General features: G+C 37.8%; 1 protein-coding gene across 1 annotated transcript; it reads left to right on the top strand.

Moving 5' to 3' along the window:
• Positions 1 to 7: 7 nt before the first annotated feature.
• LOC122748885 (phosphatidylinositol glycan anchor biosynthesis class P) lies at positions 8 to 12,282 on the top strand. The gene is made up of 5 exons (XM_043994922.1): positions 8 to 199; positions 589 to 692; positions 9,031 to 9,103; positions 9,340 to 9,458; positions 11,740 to 12,282. Exons 2-5 carry the CDS (start codon positions 611 to 613, stop codon positions 11,868 to 11,870), a joined length of 405 nt encoding a protein of 134 aa, XP_043850857.1. The 5' UTR covers positions 8 to 199; positions 589 to 610; the 3' UTR covers positions 11,871 to 12,282.
• The last annotated feature ends 3,516 nt before the right edge of the window (positions 12,283 to 15,798 follow it).

The raw sequence follows: 15,798 nt of genomic DNA, 5'->3' as shown, positions 1-15,798 counted from the left end.
GCCCCGGGCCCGCTCTCCCTTCTCCCCCCTTCTTGCCCTCCCCCCCTGCCGCAATCCGCCCCGCCCGAGAGTCCCAGTGCGTCGAGCTGAAAAGCTTTAGGTAGCGAGCCCCCCTTCCTCTCCTCTTTGGACTCCTGGGGTGGCACCTGCGCACACAGGTTCGGCCTAGTGGTCCTGAAGCCGGCAGGAAGGAAAACTGGTGCGTCACGATGTTAATGGCTGTGAATAGGAAAGAAAAATTGCCTCTGTTACGTTATAACCTCTCCTTCCTCTGCAGCAGCACCCAGATTAGACTGTTCATCCGTGGAGAAAGCACCCCCCCCTCCGCCCCCAGATCCCAGACCCTTGAAGGAAAACAGGCCCCTAGGGAGAAAATGAAGCGCCCCCTCAGCCCCCGTGTCCCCGGAGGTGCCCGAGAGAGGTGCAACCTCAGAGCGCTGCAAATGCTACCTGCTGTAGGTGGTCAGAGCGCTAGGAGAACAAATGGGTGGGGCCCAAGAAGAAATAAAGTCCCTAAGGAGTAAAATAGCGAAGTTATGAATGAGATTAATCGCGAGTGATCAGCGGTCTTGTGTTTCCTTCCCACAGGTTCTCCAAAGCTAAAGAGACTATGGTGGAAAATTCACCGTCGCCATTGCCAGAAAGAGCGATCTATGGCTTCGTTCTTTTCTTAAGCTCCCAGTGTGGTTTCAGTAAGTATGGGTACTGATTGAAGAAGGAGATATAGCATTAGTTCTTTGTACTCGTGGATCCAAACTCTGATTGGAAGGCTTTTCTTTATAATACTGTGAGGTTGTGACACCTGTACGTTAAGACAGCCAACTATGATGCAGCCTGCTTTACCTTATTTTCCACGTGTTTTGTGGTGCACGGAGAGAACCTGAACTTAAATCCTGCTTCTGTTATGACTTGTATGAGCCTAAGTCACTTCACCTGCTTCTGTTATGACTTGTATGAGCCTAAGTCACTTCACCTTCTCTGGGCCTCAGTTTCCTTACTTTCCATCTGTAAAATGAGGACATTTGGTCCCCCAAATCCCTTCCAAACACTAGAAACAATGACCCAAGTAGAATGTTAAAAACATCTTATTTAGAACTTCTTTTCTTCACTGTACATATATACCTACCACAAGAGGTTTTTGCATTACTGGTTAGAGGATTGGCCCTGAAATTGGGAAGATCGGGGTAGAGATACTGCCTCAGATGCATACTATTTGAACAAATGGGTAAATCACTTACCTTCAAATTACTCCCAGGCAACTCACTAAGATAAACTACTGCAGAGTTGCTTATCTGCATTGGTACAGTATAAATAATTTCTAAATAAGGAGTTTCACACACTGATGAAATCACATCTGGACCTGATAATAAACTAAATTGCAGACCTTGTGAGAAACATGTAAATGCTGCAAAGCAAACCATAACTATCCAATCAGTGTTTGCAATTTGGATTTATGGAGTTCTTTGGCCTCCATTTGAAAGATTTCAATTTGAGCATTTGCACAGTATTGACTGTTTGCTGTCCATAGCAGGTTCTGGAGCCTAGCTGTGGAATTCCTTAAATGTCCCATTCCAAAGGAATACAGATCTTTTGATAGGCAATTATCATTTTGGTTGACTATCTCCCTGGAATATTGTAAGTAGAATGCTGTAAGTCTTTCTGAAGTTTTAGTTATAAGATACAGTTGAGTAGGGAATCTAATTAATTTGGTGAGTTCTTCATGCAGCCTGATGAAATGACAGGGAATAGAGAAATTGGAAGGGCACTTTCTTATAGATAGGAAACTGAGAGCTCTATATGACAGATTCAGGGGGATGAAACTTTGTCAGAAAACCAAAGAGGTTTGTTTGTCAAAAAAACAAAATGAGATAATAGACCAATACATGTTCTTATTCTTCTGGATTCTGTTTTAATTCTTTCAGAGTGTAGCAAGGGGAATAGAAGGCATTTCTCCTTTTTTCTACCTTCCCTTCCCATCCTCAGCCTACCAGAGTAGTTGATGGCAACTTGGAGCAGAAGCAAATGGTTTAGTTAGATATTTTTGCACACAGGTACCAAAGGTATTTCATGAACCCCAACTACTAGAATTTCTTTTGAAATCCTTTGTATTTTATTTTATGCATTTAAAAGCATTTATCTCAGAAATGGAAGCCTTAGTACGGTGTCAAAAGGGACACGAGACAGGTTAAAAACCCCTGTTCTAGAAAAAAAAAAAACCTTTCCTAGTAAAGAATTGTTCCTTGGAGAAGGTAGGAACATCCACATCTTTCTTTTCCTCTAACCAGTAATGCCAAAACCTCTTGTGGTAGATATATGTACAGTGAAGAAAAAAATTTATAAATAAAATGTTTTTAATACTCTTTGGGTCACTGATTATGGTGTTTGGAAGGGATTTGGGGGACCATCTAGTCCAATGTCCTCATTTTACAGATGGAAATTAAGGAAACTGGTTGAAGCAGGAGAATTGGCATACTCCATGCTCCTCATTGCCACCTCCAGATTTTCCCCATTCTTCTGTCATTCAATAATCTCTCCTCCTTTGAGGTTCATTGCTGTTCATATCTGCCTCCCAATCAAAATTCTTTTGCAATTGTCTACAGACCTCCTTCCCTGCCTCCCCCATCCACCCCAGGGCATTTTCCTTTCTTCCTCAATTTTACCTGGTTCACAATTTTTCTCTCCTCCCCAATTCCTGCCCTCATACTAGGAGACTTCACCATATATACTGGGGGCAGCTAGGTGGCGCAGTGGATAGAGCACCGGCCCTGGAGTCAGGAGTACCTGAGTTCAAATCCGGCCTCAGACACTTAACACTTACTAGCTGTGTGACCCTGGGCAAGTCACTTAACCCCAACTGCCTCACTAAAAAAAAAAACAAAACAAAAAAACCATATATACTGATTGTCCCTCAAATATCCTAACCACTTAGTTCCTCAAGCTATTTACTTCCCATGAGCTACTCTTCCACCTCACTTTAGCCACACACAAAGCTGGTCATACCCTCAATCTTGCCATCACCCACAAATGTACTAATTCTGTGTTTAAAAAAAAAAAATTTTAATTTTTATGTGACCATAATCTATTGGCTATTCACCTCTCCCTCTGCTTTCTCTTACAGAATCCTTCTCTTTTTCTGAACTGTGTGATCTTCAGTCCCTTGATGCATCCTTTGTCTCCTAGACCATCTACCCTGCACTAACCTCTCCTTCTACTTATCTGTTTTTTTTTTTTTTTGGTGGGGAAATGAGGGTTAAGTGACTTGCCCAGGGTCACACATCTGGTAAGTGTCAAGTGTCTGAGGCCAGATTTGAACTCAGGTCCTCCCGAATCTAGGGCTGGTGCTCTATCCACTGCACCACCTAGCTGCCCCTCTTCTACTTATCTTGATCCCTTGGTGAACCAATACAACACTACACCGTCCTCCTCTCTTGAATCCCTACTCCCTTTATCATATCACTGATTATTCCTAGCCAAGTCTTAGCCTTGGATCATTCCCATCATTCCCTGCCTTGCAGCTACACAAGTGCTGCTCAACAAAGATGGAGAAAATTGTGCAAACATTCTGATTAGGTCCACTAGAAATTTGTTATATAACCTCAATTGGTTCCCCCTCCTTTTACCTTCTCAGGTGAGAACCTTACCTCATATTTTCAAGAAAAATGGAAGCCATTTGCTGAGCTCCCTCTTCATTTCCTATCACTCATGTGCATTCTGGCACTATCTCCTCCTTCACCTCTGTCTCACATGATCAAATGACCCTACTCCTTACCAAAGATAACTGCTTTACTTGCTCAAGTGATCCCTTACTTCCTATCTCTTCCAGTAGATTTCTCCTTGTGTTGTCCTCGCTGTATCACTTATTGTCAGTCCCTCCCTGTCTGCTGACTCATTTCAGACTGCCTATAAGCATGCCTATATCTCCCCCATCTGAAAAAACCCTACTTGAACCTTTCATCCCTGCTATCATCCTTTCATCCTCTTCTGCCCTTTGTAACCTGCTGGTGAGTCAGCCTGCCTCAAGTTTCTCCCCAGTCCAGACCATCTTCCCTTCAGCCATCAAAGTGATTTTCCTAACGCACAGATCCAGTGTCACTCCCTCCCCACTCCAGAACTCCAGTGACTGTTTCACCTCAAGCATCAAATACAGAATCTTCTGCTTGTCTTTCAGAGCCTTCATAACCTACCCATTCCCCTCCTGCCAGTCTTCTTACACCTTATTCCCAGCCACATACATTTCCATCCAGTAACAGGGGCCTCCTGCTGTTCTTGAAAGGAAACACTCCATCTCTTGGCTCCAGGCATTTTCTCTGATTGTCCCTCATGCCTGGAATGCTCTCCCTCCTCATTCTTACCTGCTGGCTTCCCCAGCTGCCTTTAAGTCCCAACTAAAATTCCATTTTCTACAGGAAAACCCCTCTTAATTTTCCTGCCTTCCTTCTCTGAATTATTTCCTATTTATCCTACATATAGCTTGTTTGAATGTATATGTTGGTTGTCTCCCTTTAGATTGTGAGCTCCTTGAGGGCAGGGACTATCTTTTCCCTGTTTTTGTGTCCCTAGTTTTTAGCGTAGTGCCTAACATAGTAGGTGCTTCATAAATGCTTGTGGATTGATTGCACCAAAGATTCTTCACATCCCTAATGGAAAATCAGACTGGCAAGGTGTGGAAGTTGCCTTGGGCCAACACAGATAGCAGCCTTCCCTCAGGGGACATGCAGAGCAGAAGATGGCATGAGGTCAGAAAAAGGTCTGGATCCTCTTCTTACCCAAGGCTATAGATCAGACTTGTAGCAGGAAGTGGGAGAATCCTGCGGAAAGGAGATGTCACTTTGGGGCAGATGGAAGTCACCCTGTTTAACCTCTTACTGCCTCCACTCAGGGAAATACCCAGTTGGAGATAGAGGGCCTTCCCACTGTGCTATTGAGGAAAACATAGTAGGAAAGGCTGACAGTCATGGTTACTATGGTAACCTCTTGCCCTGTTCTTAATTCCTTTTTCTAAAGATAATGTTACAGCTCTCAGCTTTTCTACAAGCAAAGTTACATTCTTTTCTATGGTGCACATAGCCTGTATTTGGTGATCTCTTCCATTCTTGTAACAGACGGAATATCTGTCTTCTGATGGTGATGTTTATTTATAAGTCCAGCTTACATTCCTTTCCAGGCAGGGCAGATTTGTCCCTGGTTTTATCTTTGCCTATAGTTTCTGAGTGTTTTTCATCTGAGGCAACACCTATAGCATCTCCACTCATTTAGTCCCATGGTATCATAAATAGATAAATGTTCTCAAGATGATTGGAGCTGAGTGTTTGTCATATGATACTTTTTTTTACTCATCAGTTACATATTCAAATGCTCTCACATAGTCATCACAGGTCAATGTTAGTTTCAGCATTATGATAGGTTTTATAAATCCTTTTAGGTGAGGGTAGCCCTTGACTTTGTCCTTTGGCTACTTGTATCATTCTGATCAAGTCTCTGTCCTCAGAGGACACCACCCTTCTCATTATCAGTCTAGATCATTGCTGCTGCCACCATTTATCCAGGACTATAGAATAATTCAAGTTTGTGTATACATACTAATGCACACATTTTCATGTGAGTCCAGGGTTTATACAATTACATTATCTCTCACAACCATTCCCTTCTGTCTACTAATGTGAACATGACTTCAACTCAAGCCCTGGAGTATTGCAAGAGCAGCTTTCCCCTCTTGGTAAATTTTAGTAATACTTACATTACTTCTAGGAAATAAATTGCATCTGTTTAATTTTTAAAGTCCTTCACAACCTGACTCCAACCTACCTTACCATGATTATTATACATTCCTTACCTTCCTGTGCTTTACAGTTTAGCCAGACATCTTCCTGCTGCTCCTCTCATGGTGCTCCATCTCCCTCTTCACACCTTTGCACCTGTTGCCTTGAATGCCCTTTCACTTCACCGCCGCCTCTTAGAATCCTTTGTTTCCTTCAAAACTCTGCCCAAGAGACGCTTTCTAAATGAACCCTTTCCTGATTATTCTCACTGCTAGTTTCTTCCTCCACAAAATATTTACCTGCATTTATCATTTATATATTTTATGCTTGCTTATTTATGTGCATGGTATCACCCATCAGGAGAATGTAAGCTCCTTGAAGGCAGGGACTGTAAAATTTGTATCTTTTTTCTATTTTGAAGTCCAGTGCCTAGCCCATAGTAGGAGCTTAATTAATGTTTTTGATTGATTAATTGACCGTATGACCATGTGTGACTTAACCTCTCAGTATCCTAGGCAACTCTATAAGATTATAAATTACAGATAAATTGTTGACCCTACATCAGTGGAAGGAGTTCCCACCTACAGTGGAATTTGCTTCTCATCTCAGGTCCTAACCAATAAGATAAATAGAAATTGCCCAAAAACAGGTAAAGAAAGGGATCTAGAAGACAATGCCAGTATCTTAGCAGTATAAAGAAATTCAAAAAAATCCCAGTTTCCAAAAACACTAACAATAATACCTACTAATATTTCAAAGTTGTCTAAATACTAATCAAAGGAGCTTAAAGAGAAACTGGTGCTTTACCATTGGTATTGTACCAGTAGGTGGTTTAACTATATAGTAAAACTATTTAAACCCAGCCTAAAGTTGTTCATTGACCCTGCAAAATAACAATAACAACAATAATAATAATTGTTATTATTATTATAAAGTTGGAAAAAACATTACAGTGTGCAGTTAGAAATATTTTTATTGTCAATGGGACCAAATTGGCCTCTAACCTGTGAATGGCTAGAGCTGAATAGAGCAGGGTAGAGACAGAAGACTCTAGAATCAAACAAGTTTAATTTCAAAATGAAACAGCTTGTAAGCAAGGAGGTCACATGTACCAGGGCACTGCCCCTGGGCAGTGTCACCTGCCTTAGTGTGATCAAACCTTGATTTATATATTTGTGGCTAGACAAGAGTCAAACAGTATGGTGTAGCAACAGTGGCGAGACACAACAACAGTGAGGTAAGGTTGTCTAGTGACAAAAACTACGTTTATAGCAGGACTTCATGTATGGGCCTGTTGCTGCTTGCCCAAGCTCATGGACCATCAGTTCTTTGATTTAGTTGCAGCAGGGTTCATGTAGACCTTGAGCTCAAAGGATTGTTGTGCCAAATTGGGCTTCGCTCTGGAAAACAGGGTGTCTCCTAGTAGTACCTTAACATTATATATATAACTTGATTAGTAAAATTGTGATTGTTGCCTGTGTTAGGGCAACCTTATCAAATATTTAATGCATTTTTCAACCAATTCAACTAATAGTAATGATATCTATACATACTTTTAAACTGTACATCTGGAGTAGAAAAAACATTCTGAATAAACTCTACACCTTAACTGATATTAGAAGGGGATCTAGAAGACAATGCCAGTATCTTAGCAGTATAAAGAAATTCAAAAAATCTTACCTAATTTCCAGAATTGTTACTGCTTTAAACATTTTTATTTGATCCATTTAGCCCCTATCGTTATACTGATAAATGTTAGATCTGCTAGTAATTAAAGTTCTAAAAATTATAGTAATTGTATTTTCTATTTTTATTAAGTAGAATAAATGTTCTCATTTTCCTTTTTAAGCTAAATTTGACTTATTTCAGACCCTTGACTCATGTTCGTTTACCTGCTTGTACTAAATTCAAATCTTTCCAATGCTGTTTCACAAATTTTGTTGTGTTTTTTTCTTATCACTATGAACACCAGGTGATTGGTTCATCAAGATGTAGATACTTATTTAGAAGATGGATAGTAAGATGAAAAGAGGTTTTAATTTAAAATGGTCAGTGGAATTTCATTGTTTAGTAGTTGTCTTGTCCAACTCTTCATGTCACCATTTGGGATTTTCTTGGCAAACATTTCCTTCTCCAGCTCATTTTATAGATGAGGAAACTGAGGCAAACAGGGTTAAGTGACTTGCCCAGGGTCACACAGCTAGTATCTGTGTCTATGTGGCCAGATTTGAAGTAATGAAAATGAGTCTTCCTGACTCCTGGACAGGCATCCTATCCAGTGCAGCACCTACCTGCCCCTGAGTGAATGGAATACTCATACCGTATGCAGGGTGAGCCAAAAGTCATGAAGGGATCTGATGTTTTAATAACTTTTTGAAAATCATTTTTTTCTGTATTTCATATACATATATTTATTTCCCATATATGCTATATATGATGCTACAGTATTGTAAATTGAAAACAAAAAATAAAGGAGTTATTAAATATTGAAACCGCTTTGTGACTTTTAGCCCATCCTGTACTTTTCAAAGTTTTGAACTTTTTTTTCTCCCTGTGGCTACTATGGAATTAACCTCAGAAGCTTTCTGGAACTCCTAGTCACTTTCTGCAATTCTTTATCATGATACATTCATGCAAAAAACACTTAGTAGGTTTTCCTAGTGTATAATACACTAGGCTATGAACCCCATCATACAGAATTAATTTAGGTTAAATTCCTCAAAGAAAAAACTCCTGCATGGGCATGATGCCAGAATTTAGATTCTTCACTTTATTCCAATAGATGTTTACTTTCTATAAGTTACTGTGTTTTATACCAAGATGAATATTTTTATAGTCTCTTAAGCTAATAGACTAGTGGAGAAAAAAATGCATGTGTACAAATAACTAAAATTTACAACCTTTTAATAAAAATACAAAAAGACAAGGGCCATAGGGGCAGCTAGGTGGTGCAGTGGATAGAGCACCGGGCCTGGAGTCAGGAGGACCTGAGTTCAAATCTGACCTCAGATACTTAACACTCACTAGCTGTGTGACCCTGGGTAAGTCACTTAACCCCAATTGCCTCACAAAAAAAAAAAAAAAGACAAGGGCCCACCCAATACAAAGTCTTCCTCATTTCCTGTAAGAGTTCAGAAGATGGAAAGATTCTTTTTAGCAGTCATGATTAAAGAAGGATTCCTAGTTAAGGTCTTGAGCAAGACTATAGAGAATAGATGGGATACATGCTTTATTTGTGATAATTTAAATATATTTTTTTTCTTTTGTACAGTACTCTATCTTGTGTGGGCATTTATTCCTGAGACTTGGTTAAACTCCATAGGCCTAACATATTGGCCTCAAAAGTAAGTTGAAAACATAGTAAAATTAAGGTTCATTTTACTGCCATCTTAAGGGGTTATGTATTTTCTTTAAAAATCCAGACACTGGCTATTTCTTTTTATTGCCTCTCTAGTAATAGTAAATACTAGTAAACCATTAAAATTTTGTCCAGATGAATTCAGAGCTAACGGTGGCTTTTGGGACTTTGAGAATTGTAACTTTTAAAAATATGTATTTACTTTAATATTCTATTCTACAGGTACTGGGCAGTTGCTTTGCCAATCTACCTCCTTATTACTTTAGTAATTACTTACATATTGATATTTGGAATTAACATGGTGAATACTTCTCCACTGGACTCTATTCATACAGTCACAGGTAAATTTACATAGTGATTAGATCATATCATCTTTTTAAAGTTTAGCAAAAAACTGAAAAATATAAATATAACAAAGCACCTAGGTGGTAAGACAAGAGTCCTGGACTTGGAGTCAGGAAAACCAGAGTTCAAATCCCTTCTCAGATGCTTACTAACTGTGTGGCTCTGAACAAGTCTTTTAACCTCTTTCAACCTCAGTTTCTTCATCTGTAAAATGAAAATAATAATAATAGCTCCTACCTCACAAGGTTGTTGTGAGGATCAAATGAGATAACATATATGGAGTGCTTTGCAAATCTTAAATCACTATGTAAATGGTGGCAGTTATTATTATCATATATAAGCTTATTGAAGATTCATATGTTCTAACGTTAGTACAGCCATTTTTATAATTTTACTATGATAATAATTATACTTATATTTGAATAGCTTTGTATAATTTACAATGTGCTTTCTTATCATTATTTCATATGATCTTGAATAATAATCCTGTGGAGCAAATAGGGCACATGTTGTTATGCTTCTATTCTAGATGAGGAAACTGAAACTAAAAGATGTTAAATTATTAGTACAGAATCTCAGATTTTATAGGGACCTCAGTGGTCATTTAGTCTAACCCACCCCTGAATAAGATTCCTCACTACAAAAAATAGCCAAGTAGTCATTCAGCCAAGATCTCATTGCTTTTGGAGGTAACCCATTCTGCTTTAATTATTTGTGGGTCTTTCTTAAGATCAAGTCTAAATTCAGCCTTTTGCAAGTTCAGTTCATTCTGGGGACTAATGTCTTTTCCGCAATAGTCCTTCGGTTACTAATGTGGTAAAGCTCTAACCCAGGCCTATACTAGTCTTTCTACTTATACCACACTAAATCTAAAACTAGTTTCATCCACACTTAGGAATTTGGTTGGAAAAAATAGGTTTCCTGTTTTCATTTGGAGAGTATTGATTATCATTCTTTCTCAGGAGAATATAGTCTCTTTGTTGTTGTTGAGTCATTTCCAGTCATGTCTGGCTCTTATTAACCCATTTGGGATTTTCTTAGCAAAGATACTGGAGTGCTTTACTTTTTCCTTCTCTAGCTCATTTGACAGATGAAAAAACTGAGGCAAATCCGGTTAGGTGCTTTGCTTAGGGTCATACAACTAGTGTGTGTCAGAGGCCAGATTTGAATTCACAAATATGAGTCTTCCTGACTACAGGCCAGACACTCCATCCACTGATAGATAGATAGATAGATAGATAGATAGATAGATAGATAGATAGATAGATAGATAGATAGATAGATAGATAGATAGATATGCCTTTTTAAAATAAAAGGGCTTTTTCAGATGAATTTGAATTTTAGTCATAAAATGTCTTCCATGATAGCCTCCCAGGGCATGCTCCCTATGCTCCCATAACTTTAATGGCTGTGAAACAAAATTAGTTATAAAGATTTGCATAAATCATAGTAACATAAAATCATACTTTGGAGGCCATTAACTTCAATAAGTATAGTACTTAGATGCAGTTCTGCTCTTGTGAGAAGTGTGCTTTTCATGAGAAAAAAGATGACTTTTTTTTTTAAAAAGCATTCCTTTACTTCTGGCAAAATGTTCATTTCTCATGTGAGCTACATATGGGAGAATTAATGTATTTTACTGCCTTTTAAATTTTTATTTTCATAATTTATATTTGTTTAAAGAAAAAAATTTAAGCCTTATTACTAAATATGTTAAATATATTTATTATCATCTTAATGATTTACAGTGAGATAAATTGTTTTCCTTTTGCCTTTTGAACTGTTATTGGTCTTGATTAATATCATAGACTATGACCTAGATCAGTGATTCTCAATTTTTTCAAAGTACAAAAACTCCTTTTAATTTAAAAAAATATTTTCAAATTACTTTACAATAGGAATTGTAATACTAATAAATATCAATTAGAAAAAGACATAATGGCAAAAAGGCTACTATGAATTGATAATATTTCTAAATTAATTTGTATTTTATTATAACAGCTGCTATATACATTTAAAAAATAGAAATGGATATATCCGTATGACATTTACCCAGTCTACATAAGTTATGTTTGCTTATTTATTTGTTCTAGCGAGTCACATTGTATAGCTTTTATTGGTGCAGAATCAAGACCAAAATGACAATGCTTGGTGCCTACTTTCATTGTTGGACTTCTTCTAATACCACATTCCTCTAGGGTTCTCTAGCTTACAGATACTGAACAAGAGTATTAGATTTAAGCAATGTTTTTTAATTTTTTTTTTTTTTTTTTGCAGATAACTATGCCAAAAATCAGCCACAGAAAAAATCTCAAGAAAAAGCTGTTCCTGCCTTAAAGGACATACCTATTAGTGAAGTAAACCAAATGTTCTTTATTGGTGCCAGAGGACTTTACACTAAAAGCTGACTTATACAGAGAACATCTGTCCCAAACATTCATTTAAGAATTTTTTGAATAGGACTATTTTGACTACTGTCCTTCTGTTTCCCTCATATACTTTATATTAATTGAAAAGGATAAAAGATCCCAGTTGAATAGATGGAAATCTAGCCTTGGAGCCAGAAAAACTTTGGTTCAAGTCTCATTTCTGAGATACTAATTGCCACAACCCTGGGCAAATGACTTTTTACTTCTCAGTGCTCTAACTCTCTAAAACTGTCACAGAGAAGGTGCAAATGGAGTTTCTTCTTCTGGGGGTTCCCTATATCAATTTAATAATGGGTCCTGTACTTATTCCTATCAGCTTTTTCTGGGAAGGTATTCCAAATATTGGTTGATGAAATGGAAGAAATAAAATACTATGTGTCATATGTACTAACAAAGAAGCTCTAATTAAACATTAAAGTTTTAGTTAATGAACAAGAGTTAGCCCCTTGGGGCAGCTAGGTGGTGCAGTGGATAGAGCACTGGCCCTGGAGTCAGGAGTACCTGAGTTCAAATCCGGCCTCAGACACTTAACACTTACTAGCTGTGTGACCCTGGGCAAGTCACTTAACCCCAGTTGCCTCACTTTAAAAAAAAAAAAGTTAGCCCCTTTCTTATTTGCTTTTAGTGAGCTAAGTATTCAAACTCCTTGCCACAGAAAAGATTGCATGTGATTCAATTCAACAAATAATTACTAATATGGGGACCAATTTTTAATTGGGGAGTGTTAGCTAAGCGGCTCACTGCAATATTGGGGCAAGGAGGGAGACTGGCAGCCTCCCTCAAAACAGAATAGTATTTATTTTAACAAGAACGAACTTAAAACAACACACAAACAGGATTAGTAGGATCAAGGGAAAGGAAATAAAATGGGGAAAGGGAAATTATACAACCTGAAGAAATACCATCACCCAGGAATCAGCTGAGAATACACAGCAGAGCTCCTGTCACCTTCCAGTGTCCAGCTAGAATGGCAAATTCTCCTGCCCCAATCCCAGAAACCCCCCAGGCCCCAGCCAATTGGTTGGCCGCTCTGACAGTCACATGACTGCCCTCACTGGGCTTCCAATCATTACAATTTTGCCAGGCCTATGTAGGCGTCGGTGAGTGGTGATGACATGAGGTGCCAGCATCATGGCAACGGCTACAACCAGTGGGTGGAACACCATGCGGTTTGCGGAGCCCCAGGCCAGTGCACACCAAGGCATAAAAACCTCAAATAACAATTCTTTACACTAAGTACCTAGTACATGCAAGACACTGTGCTAGATTCTGGGGATACAAAGACAAAAAGAAAATCTGCATTCTGTTGAGAGGATATGACATGCATACACGTAATTATTATCTGAAAAGGAAGAGGGTACTAACAAATGGGAGAGGGGATTGGAAATGTTTCCCATAGGAGGTGACCTACATGGAGCCCTGTAGAAAGCTAAGAATTTCAAGGTTAGGGAGTACATCCCTAGCATTGAGACGGCTTGTACAAAGGTATGGTGGTGGTAAGAGCTAGAATGCTGAGTCTAGGAAACAAGTAGCATAAGAATGTTTGACTAAATCCCAACACACACACACACACACACACACACACACGAGAAGGAGAATAATACAAAATAAGTATGAAAAGTGGAGGAACATGATGCTGGGCTAAGGAGTTTGTGTATTCTAGCAGTCAGAGAACCACTGAATGATAGACCTGTGCCTTAGGAGGATAAATGTGGCATGTAAGTGGAGGCTATATTGGAGGAGGAAGAGACTGGCAATCAAGAGTACATTTGGGAAGCTGTTAAATTGGTAAAAGTGAAATATGACGAGAACTTGAACTAAGTTAGTGGTGAGCTGAGGCAAATAGATCTTTGCAAGAGATGTGTGGAAGTAGCATCTAGGTTTCAAGATGATCCTGAAATTGAGAACGTAGGTAAGTGAATTATTGGTGACACTCAGAAAAACCCCAAAACAAAACAGGGATGTTAAGCAGAAGAATGCGATTAGGGATAAAAAATTCCATTTGATAGTTGTCCTTGTTCTCAGCTTAATTCAGTAAACAGTAATCTTTTCTCTCCACATAATTTTCTTCTATTTGGAAATGCCTATGCATTCCCTATTCATCTTTCCAAAACAGCATGTGAACTCACACCTCCTTAACAGGCAGTTAAAGCCTTTGGAGCTCATCTAACTTTGTTCCTCACTTTCTCATTTCCCCATTAGATTTAAAAAAAACAAACCCTCAACTTGCTTTGGAAGATAAAGGTCAGGATATGTGAAGAGGGTACAAATTCTGTATGCTTATATATACGCATGACTGCCTAGATTTATATATTTGTGGTTTAAGAAAAGACAATTTTTGTAAAATAAATTGGAATAGATGAAGTCGAATACTGAAAAAGTAAGAAGTTTGGTTTATTGTGGAGAAAGTAGTGAAAGTATAAAACCTTTGAGGGGGAAAAAAAATCTTTAAGAACCTAGATATGTAACTAGTAATGTGGTGCTTGAGTACAAAGCATATTCTACAGACCAACTAGTTTGGTCCCATTTGGTTTGTACTACTCTCAATCAATAGGATAGTTCTATTTAAATCCAAGGAAATTCAATCATTTAACTAAGAAATGATACTTAATTCCAATTCAGTTCTTTCAAAACGTGATTCAGTAACCAATAGAGAGTTGAGATTCATATCAGATCTGTACTTACTTGAGGAATCCTGAGTGTTCTTGAGGAAAAAGAACAGAATCTTTAGGAACCTAGACATATAATAAGTAATCTGGAACATTTCTTTAGTATAATACATTTTCTACAGACCAGCTAGTTTACTCATTTGGTTAGTACAACTCTCAATCGATAGAAGGATGGCTCTGTTTCATATGAAGACAATGAAAACTTTAAACTAAGATGGAAGATATTTAAATCCAATATAGTTCTATAATGACTGTTCCAGTAGTCAGTAGAAAGATCTAGTTCATATTTGATTGTAGATGATTAGGAGGATCCCTAAAAATCCTTCAAGAAACATAAAATAGAATTTTTATAATACTAAGTATATAACTAGTAATCTTATACATAATTTGAGAATAATAAATGTTCTATAGACAAACTAGTTTTATTCCTTTTGATTTGTTCTCAGTTAATGGGACAGTTCTAATTCATACTGAAGTAATGAAACCTTTCAAGTAGAAAGCAAGATACAGTGCTTCCATGATATTGATCCATTGGAAATATTGATCCAATAGCTGAGGGAGAGTTCACATAACATGTTCAGGACATTATGTCTATAGGAGAACTCCTGGAAAGCCTTAAGGAAAAACAATATAATCTCTAGGAACCACATATGTAACTAGTAGTCTGGTATTTTCTTTTATCAAAATATATGATGGATGTGCTAAAGGGCTTCCACTCAATTTGTGTTGCTCTTAATACTATCACCATTTAATTTCTATTGTTCCCCATTGGTAGGAAAACTAATTCTAACTAAAGTAAGGATATACTTTAGAGAAGCAAGATAAGTAAGTGCAATACAGTTTTTCCATCACATTGATCCTTTAGCCAGTGGACTGTTTCAGTTCTCATTAAATTTCTAACCTAGTGGAAAAATACTAAAATTCCTTGAAGAAAAAACACACTCTTTAAGAACCAAATATGGAATTAATAATCCATTAAGTTCCTTGAGTACAATATGTGGTCTACAAACCTTCAAGTTTACTCCCATTGGATTGGATTTGCTCTCAATAAAAAGAATAGCCCCATTTCCAATCTAACACAAATCATCCAACCACTAAAATTAAAAAAAACTAGTTCAGTTCTAGGACATTGATCAAATAGCAAATGGAAAATTCAGGTTCATATTGGGTGTATGGCTATTAGAATATTGAAAACCTTGGATGAAAAAATTAAATCTGTTTTTTAAAATTGATTGCTA

The sequence above is a fragment of the Dromiciops gliroides genome, chromosome 3 (assembly GCF_019393635.1).
Source record: "Dromiciops gliroides isolate mDroGli1 chromosome 3, mDroGli1.pri, whole genome shotgun sequence".
In the NCBI taxonomy this organism is placed as follows: Eukaryota; Metazoa; Chordata; class Mammalia; order Microbiotheria; family Microbiotheriidae; genus Dromiciops; species Dromiciops gliroides.
This window is presented reverse-complemented; position numbering and strand designations above follow the sequence as displayed.

What these genes read in the sequence shown, in the direction of transcription:
- LOC122748885 (XM_043994922.1), top strand. Translation starts at nt 611, where the DNA reads ATGGTGGAAAATTCACCGTCGCCATTGCCAGAAAGAGCGATCTATGGC. An exon ending in AAGCTCCCAGTGTGGTTTCA is followed by an intron (nt 693 to 9,030) that starts GTAAGTATGGGT and finishes TCTTTTGTACAG; the next exon opens with TACTCTATCTTGTGTGGGCA. An exon ending in CTCTATTCATACAGTCACAG is followed by an intron (nt 9,459 to 11,739) that starts GTAAATTTACAT and finishes TTTTTTTTGCAG; the next exon opens with ATAACTATGCCAAAAATCAG.